Consider the following 13,213-nt stretch of genomic DNA (forward strand, 5'->3'; position numbering starts at 1 on the left):
CAGATGAGACTTTATGTGATATTCCATGACTTTGTTGGTGGGTGTAAAAAAAAAGACCGAAGCCAGTCAACTGTAATTGTACGTCTGAAAGAAAGCTGTAATTAAGTATTTTACATCTTATGAAGGTGTGGATGGGAGCGAGTTTGCAGCAGCAACACATCCTCATAATTACCACATAGGTCGTTTGTACCATGCACTCCAAAACGACCCATAGGAGTGTCTTCTAGTATGCTGCCATGCACTCCAGAACGACCCAGAACAACCCATAGGAGTGTTTTCTAATATGTTGCCTCTAGCGGTGCTTTCAAAAACCGTTACAAATCACCGTTAAAAAATAATTATGTTTTATAGTGTGACGAAACTGTGGTTGAGGTCTGGTTAGGTTTAGGCACAAAAACCACTTGGTTAGGGTTAGGGAAAGATCATGGTTTGGGTTAAAAATGATCACTTGAAACATGGTGTGGGTTAAAGGCACTACTTTCTTGTTGGAAACCAGAAGCGAAGAGCAATCTCCTGCAGTTAAATTCAATTTTTGCCATCCATCTATCTATCTATCTAGCCATTCACCCAACCTGCCACCTCCAATTATGAAAATTTGTTACCTTTTATCGGTGTCACCTGCACTGTGCACTCTGGGTCATAATTACTACCGCCACTACATCTGTCACTCAAACGTAACTATAGGGGACTTTTGAGGACGGGCTGGCAGCAGACAATCAAAGAGCCCTCAAGATCACCATCCAAGAAGAAAAAAACATTTCCTTGTCTGCTTAAGCACACTGTAAGCCTGTTCAAAAAAAGGCGTGCAGGTAGCATATATGCGCCTGGGTATCGTGGAGATGGCAAATTCCTAACTTCACAAGGAACGCTTTGTCAAAATTATGGCTGTGAGCAATTATGGTAAAATATGCTGAGAAGCATAATACCCATTCAACAACCAGTCTTTTATCAAGGCACATACCTCCTTACCTTCAAAACGCCTCCCCTTTTTGAAAGCTGGGTAAAGTGTATATTGTCAAGTGTAAAACCATGAAAAATGAGCAGGTATCAGTGTGTGTGCAATCATTTTCTACCGGTGCGTTTAGCCTCTGTGCGCACGTGCATTTTTTCCTTATGTGTCCCGCTTGTGTGTGCTGCATACTGTATGTCAGGAGGACAGAAGAGTATGTTTTTGTGTGCGTGGTGCCCAAAGTGTACCACTTGCGGCTATCTCTTACCCTGTCACCCTATACGAGAGCAGTGTGTGCCAAAGGCGAGAGAGAGGAGTCAGATTTGTACATTGTATGACACTCATGCCCTCGTATCCTGCCGCGCCGGGGCTGCCAAACGCCCACTGACGGAAAGTCGGCATCGGCCCAACATGTCCCCACCGGGCGTATCTACACACACACCCTCACATACACAATTATACACATTCACACACAAAGAGAAACTCCACACTGACACACCTAAGGGCAGAGAGGAGAGAGAGAGGATACTGTTATGGGTGAGAGAGACGGAGAGAGAAGTTGATTTGTGAGAGAGAGAGAGAGAGTGTGTGGTGCTGCTGTTATGGCTGACATCTGGCAGTAAGAGAATCTGTGGCTACTTAGATGCCCGGGGGCCTGAGGCTGTTGACAGTTTCCCCCCCACGCCTCCTCCTGCCTGATGGTTAGGACTGATAGCAACAGGGCAATGTGGCCTTCCACCAACTGTGACTAAACCACAGTCAGAGAGAGCGATGCATTGACACGTTCACTGCAAAAAATCTTATCAAATAATTCACTTTCATATACAGACATAAAATCTTAAATGATGGAAACTGAACTATTGGGCTGCCATATCGATCTGTTAACCATCAGGGAAGTTACACCACTATTTAACCTTTTACTGTCCACTGGCCTGCTGGTCTACACTATGTAGATCTTTCTCAGACTGCTAGTACAATGAAAAGTTACAACTGTATATGTATCAATAAGTTAGACTCTCATCATTTCTGTCATTTTCAAAGAGAATGTCTGTGGTAAAAATAATCCACGATGAGTGCACAAGTACACTCTGGCAGTTTAACAATGTAATAAATCCATGAAAAAGTCCACATTTACAGCAAGGGTCTAATGATCAAAAATATCAATTTGTTTTAAATAGAAAGACACCCTTGAAAAGGCAAGTGGGTGTTTAAGGGTTAAACAAGTTGATTTTCATGACACAAAATAAAAGAACTTCACTTGTCAGGTAGATTTTTGTCTTTAACTCATGAAAAACACTGACTAAATAAACTTAAAGGACTTAACTTAGGACATAAAGTAGAAGTTAAAAAGTCTATTCATAAAAAATACTAATCATAAACTAAAACAAAAAACATCTCAGTCCTGTTGATAATGCCCCCCCCCTCCACCCCCCCACCCCCCGACAAGACAAACCATGAATTAAAAACGAGCACACACCCGGAGGGAAGGCAAGTCTCATCAAAAACTCCATCACACAGCAGAGGGCCAGAATTGGATATCATTGTGTGGCTCTGCGGCGTCCAGTTTCCATCCCTTTCCATTGCCTCAGAGCAGCAGGCCGGTGCAACTGGATCTGTCAGCCGGGTCCATCAGATAGCCGCCATGGCTGTATCTAGCTCTGTCTACCTGTCAAAGCTGTGTGGCTGTCATCCAGCCAGTCAGGCAGCCATTGCCCAGCCACCGCCCCTGCCTTATCAGGATAATGAGCTGCATTTAGGTCCATTATGAGCTGACCCCGAGGACTTTCTCTGCTGCTAAGCGGGGGCCTTGTGCCAGTGATGGACAGGCCAGCGGGAAAGTGATACGGGGCTGGGTTGTGCTGCAGGAGCAGGACTGCAGGGGATAGAAATGAAGAAATGGTGCAAATGGTTCCCGGCTGCCTCAGGAAAGTGGTTCTATAAGACAGGATGGGAAAGTCTGCAGTAGGTTTTCACCGTTTCACATTAAAGGTACACATTAAGTAAAAGGCTTTAAAGAACTGTACTGTAAACAAACAAGAAAACTGCTGGGGAGACTGACAGCCTCTATCAGCTTCTGCGCTCCATTTTACATTGCCTAAACTGTTTTCTGGCAAAAAACAGTACAAAGAGTTGGAGTTTTCAGAGTGTTTTCAGATGGTGGAAGAGGTAAAAGGTCAACGGAAAAATCACCTCCCACATGTTTATCCTCTTCAGCTAAGTGAAAGAGAAAACAAATGATGAGAGAGACAAGAAGGAGAATGGGAAAAGTGCCACTAGGGACAAGGTGGGGGTAGAAACATCCTATTGAGACGAGAAGAGAAATGCTAGCTCATGAGAAAAACTCTTATCTCCACTATGATGCTTACAGTACTTTTAACGAAGTAAGATTGATCCACTGGGGCAAATGATACAAAGACAGCAGTTATGTTTATCAAGACTCAACGCGTAGAGCTCCTCTACATTCCCTTAATGTTCACTACGCTCCAAAATCCTAAAGTTTGGGATGCAACAAACATATGGAAAATTTTACAATGGCTAAAAGCTCCAACAGTGGGCCCTAAAAAAGTAAAGTTTGTCCTGAGGATAATGGTAGAGGAAAGGCCAAAATGGCATTATGGTGCACAGAAATCTGCCTATTAGATTAGTAAGTAAAAAATAAATTTGGGGCCTGACGGTGGCACAAGAGGAAAGGTCAAGGGGTCATCAAAAACTAAAAAAATCCATCCTAAACTGTATAAAGCTCCACACCAAATTTGATGGGATGGGGATGGCAATAAGATATCCACTATGCGCCCACACACCAGCAGCAGTAAGCCACATGTCAGCGCAGGTAGACACAACAGTTTAGACCACTGTACAACTTTCCAGCGTCAGTGCCACGCAAAAGCAGATTTTTTTTACCCACTCCTGGCTACTACAACTTGATTTCTTCCCTTGTCAGGTTATTCTTCTGTGGTCTTGTAGCTGTCACAATAGATGAGGAGGGGAGGAAAATATCCAGATCTCTACAACCCACAGTCTTGGTATAATATTAAAAAAGGCACGCTTCCCTGGTGAGCCATAGCTGGAGAGTATGCCTCTTTGGGTGAGGAATCAAATGAAATAATACACCGAAGAACCCTGAATCCAACACAAATTCATTTTATATGCTGCATGAATATCCATACCAGATGACATCCTGGCCAGTAATTATTAAGGTATCTTTCTCAATAACAAATGTTGAATAAACACACTGACTAAGCTACTGATAAACCAACCAACCTCACTCCCCTCACTGATTGGAAGTGACCTTTCAGCCCTGCAACTAGTATAAATTGCTACATGTAGAATTTTAAGAGAGCACTCATATTTTTATATGCCCTAAACACGTACATTGTACCTCTTGATTTCTTTTTTGTCTTTTTATACAACTATTTCATAATCAGTTAATCAGTTGAGTCACTTTTCTAGCAAAACTGCCCAATCCCAGCTTCATAAATGCAACTATTTTCTGATTTTCTCTGTTGTACACACTACTGTCCTCTACCGTACACAAAGACAAACACACATACACAGACACACAGATGGCACAAATACCCATTCATGCGCATAAATACAGAGATGACAAACCACACAGACATATTATTTTACTTCCCTCTAGCTCTCGTTATCTTTCTCTCTCCGTCTTTCTTTCCCATTCAGTCAACAGAGTTATAATCACAGTCTATTGATTGTGAGCTCCTAACAAGCTCCTCTTTGTTTTTTGCACCCGCAAATTGCTTTGAGGGCAAACCACAGTAAAAAAAAACAACAAAACAACACCACCAGAGAGAGTGGGAAGACCTAAAAAGCTTTGCCCGAAGTGACGCACACTCATTACCATCATCACAGGGGATAATTAGTACAAGAGGGTAAAAATAATGCTGCCATCAATCAAAACAAAGACCGGGGGAAGGTCAGGAGCGCTGAAAGGAAGAAGGGGAGCAAAAGTGGCGGGAAGAAGAGTCAGCAGAATGAAACCCATGGGAACTGTGAGTCAGGGAGAGTCATCAGTAAGAGTGCTGCGAAATTGGATGGGAATGACTGGCCGAGCACACACACACACACACACACACACAAATATAAACACACATACTGGATTGCAATGACTAAATGAATAAAATAATTAAACACATATGTCCATGCAAGCACGCATGCACACACATGAATCTGTCCTAACACACACACACCACATACACACACACGCACACACATACACATGCGCGCACACACATATACACACATGCACGTGTTTACAGCAGCCCAAAAATAACTACTGCATAAAAGTCCTCTAAATACAGCAACAAGCAATATTTTCCACGTTCTGGTCTGTTAAGTTTGATGTGATTCATCCAGACGTCTCTCTGCAAACTTCTCCAATTTTATTGACATTGCTTAAGTTTACTGTTCAGCAAGCAAAGATGGTGAAAGTTCATTGAAAATGGGCCTGAAGCTGTATTGAGTCTGTTGTGACCTCATGACTAATTCAATTCAGCAGTGACATTGGATATTTCTCAAGATGGGGACCATTGTGCCGGAACGGCTCTGCAGCAATCCTGTACGGAGATTAATGATTTATTGGCCATCAAATGGTTAATGGCTTGCAGTGTTTGTCAGCACAACCTTATCCGCTATGACTGCAGCACGCTTAGTTGATTGCCATGCATGAGTCCGACAAAATACCCACAGGCTCAGGCTCTCACTCTGTCTCTCTGTCTCTTCACGGTCTTGATGACTTACAGCAGAGTTGATATTTTTACGGGTATAAAGAAGTAATACAATGCAATACTATTAATAACACAACCCTTACACTGACTTTAAGTCAAACAGATTTATAGTTATGAGCAACTGTTCCTTTTGTGGTGGCTTTTTTAATTAGATTTAATATAATGGGGCATACTTTGGTTTTAAAGAAGTAAAGAAAACAAACAGTAGTTTTGATTGATCGCCGCTTGTTTGTTGGTCAGAAGCCTGATGACTTGAAGAGTGCATTGCATGGTGTGTTTTCTTGGCTTTGTCAGCTGGAAAGAGTAATTGTACCAGTCTTAAGTGTCCCGTATTTTACGAGCTGCATTAGTGTTTTCCATCAAGCTGCAATTACGGGCTATTCATACACAGGGCAGGCCCTCCTCAGAGTGCAGTGAATGGAACCAACCAGCTAGCACTGCTTGGTACTTTCTGGGAACGTCTAGCAGACAGAGGCTATCTATTGATATGCAAAGCATATATGTGTTGGTATGCAAACATAAATGAAGAGAGGATGTAGGACCTTGCAAAACAGCAGATCCCATGCAAATATGGACTCGGGCTGTTAAATGTGAGCAAACTTCAGGCTCCATGCAAATGTCTGTGTGTGAACTATTAATGTCGCTTAGAATTCTTAACTCAAGCAATATCCTCAGGTGATAGGTAGATGAAGTTTGAGGATTAATTTTTTTTAATTGTGAGACATTTTTCTTTAATGTACATGGCTAATAATGTAATTCCTCTCCTCCCTCCTCCCTTCAAAAGCCACCCCTAATACACAGGAGGTTACACCAACGGCAAAACTTGCCAATGATTTACCCATATATACTACAGACCTTGATCAGCAGCCACAGTCATGTGCTTATAAACCACACCCTGGTGCTACGTAATGCTTACATCCACTGGAAAAGCATCCCATCTGGTACATCCTGGCTCTCCAGACTCCTCTACCCTTACAACCACAGTGGGACTGGGAATTTCAGTCATTCCTACGAGGCCCAAATGAGCTTTCCATCCAGGGGAAAAGGGCTGATTGCTGTGCAAGATGGACTCAAGCACTGACACATATAATGACATGGGCTGAAAGATTTAAAGGAATGACTAATTGGGGCCTCTGCTGTAAAGAAAATATTTAGGATGACATGCCGTCATCCTGTTTTACTTTGCCAGGAGCTATGTGCCATGATGTGTTCATTTCCACATGTTGTGGTTCATGTTGTGGTGTCAACACAAGTCAACTTGTTTTAATGTTCTTATTAATTGTTATCAGTAGGTATTATTTTTATATACAATCATCTGGTTACTGACAGGCGGGGGTGGTGGTTGTCCCTTACCCGCTTGATCATCATGTTCCATTCCTTCATACCCCCTTTTGAGTAATGTTTTTAAACAATTAGCCCACACCCTGTTTTCTTAAGGCTGCTGCTGTGTGCTTTATGAACTGAGAAAACGACTGGTTGAGACACCTAATGCCAGTCAATGAATAACAATTGTTAAAATACAATAAAAGCCCTACTCTGTAACTCATCCAGCCCAAAAACCATACAACCATAGTCAACGGATAAGATTAGGAAGTCTATTTCTGCTCTATAGAGCCAAATGTTATGTGGCTGTGTTTCTGTTTTTCCTATATACCTTTTTTACACATAAAGCTTTCAAATTTTGAAGGCTTTAAGTATGAATTACTTTCATATTAAGCTGTTTTAGTGCCCTGTGCTGTTTAATATTTTACCCGCGGCACTAAAATTGGATGATATTTTAAACTTTCCACCACTACCACCCCACACTCTTGTAGGTTTTTATGCCACAATAAATGTTGTTCATGACAGAGGAGCAAGAGCCACTGGTGTAGAGCAAGTGTTCGCGTGGCTGGTGAATGAGTAACCTGTTTGACTGGAGCTGTACGGACAGGAGATAACCTGCTTTGTTGGTTGTGTCCAGTCACTCTATTTAAGGGCCCTGATGCACCAAGCTGACCTCAACAAAAAAAAGCGGCAACAAAGGCTGAACGATCAAAGGCTTTAAGCAACTTCACATCCTATTTAAAGCTGTTGCACTTGAACACACAGTAATGACTAGAGCCGATGACCAGCTGACCACCAACATCAGAGATGCACCTGCATCAGAGGAAATGACTTGTTTCTTTGTTTTGCACTGGCATTGTTAAGGTTGCATAAGAAGAAAACAATAGATGGAGGTGAAAAGTAGGGAAAAAAACTGACAAAATCGGTGAAATCACTGGTGTGATGATGTGTAACATGTAAATGCAATGTCCCCATTTCAAATCCAACCGGAGACCTCTGATATATGTATCCTCTCTCTACCACTACTGCTACGAGGAAGAATTTTATTGCTGTGGAAAGTTATCAAGGCGACAACCTTTTAGTGGTCTACCAGGAACGTGCATGTGCATGTATTTGATTGGTCAGTGCAACATTTTGCTGGATAATGTCATGTTGCGTTTCAGCAAAAGTTGAGCTAGGTGCAATGCATTTGCTGGACAATGTTGCATTTTTTTGCTGGAGCCCTTTGCATTGACGCCCCCACCGCATTGACACAGTGACCTCATTCAAATGAATAAAATGAATGAGGGAGCAGTGCTTTTTCTTTGCTTTCTGATACTAGTGATGCTGATGCAACTGTCAAATAAAGCTGAAAATGCCCAAAAAGTATTTAAGCCAAAAGGAAGTAAACACTGAAAACGACCAAATGGTGGCAACCGTGCCAGACTCTTGGCCAATGGTCAGCTACCACCGTTCAACTGGACAGCCGACTGTTGGCTTTGTGTGTCAGGGAACTCAGTAACCAAAGACCTGAAGAAACAAGCTTCTCCTGTCACACTAGATTTGGGACATTTTGGGCTGAACTATGGGAAAATCTTAACATACGACTGCTTCAGCGTGGGAAAATGTGATCCTATGTTACCACACTATTCACACGCAATTTCATGGCAGTGCTTTAAAGTGTCACAAAGTGTGATAAAGCTTAACTGAGAGCTTAAGGTCTATCATTAAAGACTTTATATTAAAGAGTTCAGTCTGAAAGAAAATAGCAGTAGAAGTAGTTTATTTTAAAACCTGAACATATCAGCACAGTGTCACTATCAGTATGCTGCTCACTGGAAAAACCATCAGAGTAGTGTGTGCAGTAAACTGGGGTTTTATTCTTTGGAGGAGAATTTATTAAAGACGGGGAGATGTGTCAATCTACTTCCCTAAACTATCTTTAAGCAACATAACTTGAAAAAACCCTTTTGGTTTTAGTTATTATAATCTTAGGTTTACTGTAAAAGTGATGCATGCCATTTACACACTCTGTTCTTTTTTTTAAAGATGTTTACTTCCCCACATGTCTTTGTTACCAGACTATAGTGACGTCAAGTGTGTCTGTGTGTGAGCGTGGGTGTATTGGTGTGAGAGCATGGATATTTGTGTACGTGTTTGTCAGCTTTTCTCCTCGAGGCCTGTCACACTAGATCTTGTGATACAGCAACCACACATGCATGATTGTACACTTAATACAGGCATGACTCAGCCACCTTTTGACAGAGATTTAGCAGATCTGCTTGAACTAAGCTGCATGTGGTTTCACTTTAAGGCTGCTAACATGGCATGCATCAAACACAATACTGTGAACTGGATGAGTGGATTTACGTGAAGGTGTGTGCAGTAAATCTGCATTTGCAAAGCTGGTGATGAGTGTTTGTATGTGTGTGTGTGTGTGTGTGTGTGTGTGTGTATGTGTGTGTGTGTGTGTGTGTCCTCCAGCAGAAGTGACCACTAATGAGCAACTATAGCAGAGTGACCCTGTGGTCTGTAGAGAGAGCCAATGGGCTGTGGCTGAAAACACGCACACGCACATGTACATGCACGTATGAATATTCACTTATAGGTCAGTCCGTGTGTGTGTGTCTCTGTGTGTCTTTCTGTGTGTATCATGATGACCACCACCCCCTCATTACCTCCATCATGGCTGGAAACAATCAGCCACTCTGCCCCAGTTGTAGGCCAGAGTCAGGCGTTGCAGACCTACAGACCTAGCATTAGAAAAGCCTCGATCACCACAGCCTGACTAGCCTCAGATTGGATCCAGCTTTCTAAACTATGGGCAGTATAATCTCAGAAACCCAAATCAAAATAGCCTTTTTTCCCCCATTTCAACTCTATACATGCTAGATGCCGAGACATAAAATTTATTGATTGCCATATACTCTCAACATATGACTTTTCTGCGTAGGCTTGAGTTAAATACAGTTGGAAAAAGTGAGTTCAACCACTATTAACAGATTATTATTACTATGATTTGTGAATACTATTAAAGCATGAAGGCATAAAGAGCAGAGTATTTATTAAATAATTGCAGATACATGTATTCATTTTATCATTAACTTCTATACAAGGCCGAAGTTGTCAGTGTTAATGATTTTTCAGCCGAATAAAATGCACTTTCTGATTGAGTCTTAATTAACCCCATGAATGCTAAATTTAGTACCATGTTTCAAATCTATTGCTATATCCTCATAGACAAGGAAGAAGGAAAATAATAATAATAAGATGGGTAAGTTCCTATGTTATCAATTTTGATGCCATCAATCCTAGTAGTTAAAATGTTAGTAGCCAGCTTCACTTTCATAATTTTAGATTTGAATCCTTTTTCTAAACCACTGAGGGGCATATTTATTAACAGTTGCTATGTGCTCAAATTAAGGAACACAGGTATCCACTGCTGAGTGCCGATTTACTGTGATCTCCCAATGTAATCACACTAAAACCATTATAAATGTTAGTCTAATGTAAAATGCCAAGGTAAGATTTTCTTGACACACTGTGCTTTCATTCGCTGAGTCACACAACAAAGCATAAAGCAAACTCACATGTTCCCATTATGATCTGGCACCAAATATGTTTAAGTACAGCTCTATAAAAATGTTTGCACACCATTGGAGTTTATAAATTAACTTGTAATTTTTGAGACACACGTCTTTTTTTTACCATGCTAAATTAACAAAAATATATTTTTCATGAAGTAATACCATTCTACTACATGAAACAGAGTACAAGACAAACCTCCATATTCTTCATCAAAAAGGAGGTTAGCCACAAATAACTGATTAAAATGTCTGATGCCATTTACTGTGGTGCCCACAGGTGGTCAACATGACCATCCTATAGTATTCTGCACTTTTAGCAAATCTAAGCTAATTTCAATTCCAGTGCATTTTATATTGCATAAATGATTCAAATTTATAACACACAAGCATAGTGTTCAATGTGAAGTTTACCTTGGGATCAGAGTCAACAATAAATAAAACAAAATGTATCAGGATGCACTTACACTGATGTCAGCTTGGCCCAGTTTCTGATAAACTAATGGTGTGACTCTTTGTTGTCTTTGTATTTCCTCTTTTAGAGTTATTTAGTGGAAGTAAAATATTACAACTTGTATGACCCATTGTAAGAATCCTTTTGTTGCCAAACAAACAAATTGAATAAACTTACTGGCGTACTATGGTATACTTTCAGTAGTTATGCACACATGCAGTTTTAAAGTGGTATATAGGTCACTGTTACACCTGTGTCATCAAAATCATGATTGATGAGCTTGTGTGTAAAACAAATTCCTCTCCTAATTTTCATCAGGTCTATTTTTAGAAAAGTAAAGACTTTTAAATCACATGACCTGGTCAAAGTTTGATTGAAATGTGTACTGTCAGATGTGTAACTGCGGCTGGACACAGAAAAATACTCATATATTTGAATGGAGAGTGTGAGCAAATCCACACCTTTTTGAACATTCAAGTTTGAAGCTGATGCCATTAACGCCCTCGGAGGAGATGGCGTTTGTTCGGGGGCCAAAACTGGGGCAAAGTCTTATTTTGAGAGGCTAATTGCGGACTTCCTGTTGGATTTAGGTCAGGGGTATCAGTGATAATTGAGTTTTGGTTTGATCTCTCTACGACATTCGTACAGGCCGTGGCGGCCATTTTAGTTACATAGGTGGTGCTAGAGAGCACATTTTGGCACTTTAGGGGTTAATTTTTACATTTTATCAAATTTTTCACCAGATCTGATGTGTGCACCAAATTTGGTGAGTTTTTGAGCAAATTTAGGGTTTAAGTGGTGTAATAATAAAGAAAGAAAAAAATAAATATAAGCATGTACATATGCACAGTCTATCAATAAATAGTGTATAAATTAACATATACAAATATGAATGAATATATGAATGAATGAGTATATAATGAGCATACGAGTCCATGTGCAAGTGCTCCAGAGTCTATGCAGGATTCAGTAGTTAAAAGTCCAAATTAAGTAGCAGACAGTGCTGGTCTTTAAGTTCTCATATGGGGGTCAAGCCTTGGTTGTGGAGCCTGATGGCTACTGGCACAAAGGACTGGCCAAGGCTTTGTGGTGTACCGAGGAGGGATGAGTCTGTGGCTGAACGTGTTCCTCATCTTTGCTAGCTCATCATTGAGAGGATGGGAGGAGTTCTCCAGGATAGCGTCCAGCTTCTTCCTCATCCTCCTGTCCGCAACCACCTCCAGACTGTCCAGTTCAGCTCCAACTATGGAGCTAGCCTTCCTCACTAGCTTGTTCAGTTTGTTGGCATCCCTTGTGTTGATGTTACCCTCCCTACATACCACAGAAAAGAAGAGGACATTGGCTACTACAGACTGTTAAAAGCAGCAGCCTATCACACACGTTGAAAGACCTGAGCCTTCTCAGGAAGAACAGCTTGCTATGTCCCTTCCTGTAGAGGGCCTCAGTGTTGTCAGTCCAGTCCAGTTTATTGTTCATGTGAACTCCCAGGAACTTGTAGGTGTCCACCACCTCCACCTCCTCCCCTCGGATGGTGATGGGAGTTGGGGGTCGGCATTTTTGACAGGCTGCCCTGCAGTCTGATGTGCTGTGGTCTGCTGGTGAGGTAGTCCATAATCCAGGCCACCAGGCCATGGTACACCTGTATCACTGAGAGTTTCTAAGCTGGAGTGGCTGGATGGTGTTGAAGGTGCTGAAGAAGTCGACTCTCATGATGCTGCACAACCTCTCCAGGTGCGTGTAGGCTCTGTGGAGCATATAGATGATGGCATCATCCACACAAATGTTTGCCTGCTATGCAAACTGCAGGGGGGTCCAGGGAGTCATTCACCAGGGGCTTGAGGTGCTGCACGACCAGTCTCTCAAAGATCTTCATGGCGTGTGACCTCAGAGCAACTGGCCTGTAGTCACTGAGAATGCTGGGGCATAACTTCTTGGGCACTGGGACAAAGCAAGAGGTCTTCCAGAGCTGGGAGAGGCTGCAGAGGGTCTGGAACACTGCTGCTAGCTGCCCGGTGCATGCCTTGAGCACATACCCCGCAGCAGATTTACTACAATTTGAATTTTTTCTCAGTGTCTCATCTTGCCATTTTGATCCCGTTATAAAAAGTGTACAAAATTTTGAATTTATTTATGTTTATAAGAAAGAAAAGGAAATGATCAGTCAAATATACAGCTGCCT

The 13,213-nt window shown here is 41.6% G+C and overlaps 1 protein-coding gene across 7 annotated transcripts in view; it reads right to left on the reverse strand.

Annotated features, from left to right (window-relative positions):
- The window catches only part of kcnq1.2 (potassium voltage-gated channel, KQT-like subfamily, member 1.2), a 185,452-nt gene that overhangs the window by 34,600 nt on the left and 137,639 nt on the right, over nt 1–13,213 (reverse strand). The window contains exon 19 of one of the 7 annotated variants that reach the window (XM_042411205.1): nt 2,426–2,884. The exons of the other annotated variants lie outside the window; for them this stretch is intronic. Within the exon in view, the coding sequence (XP_042267139.1) occupies nt 2,744–2,884 (141 nt within the window). The 3' untranslated portion in view covers nt 2,426–2,743. Of the gene's footprint in view, nt 1–2,425; nt 2,885–13,213 lie in introns of those variants that run through there. 7 annotated transcript variants of the gene reach the window in all.

This window comes from Thunnus maccoyii, chromosome 5 (genome assembly GCF_910596095.1).
Source record: "Thunnus maccoyii chromosome 5, fThuMac1.1, whole genome shotgun sequence".
In the NCBI taxonomy this organism is placed as follows: domain Eukaryota; kingdom Metazoa; phylum Chordata; class Actinopteri; order Scombriformes; family Scombridae; genus Thunnus; species Thunnus maccoyii.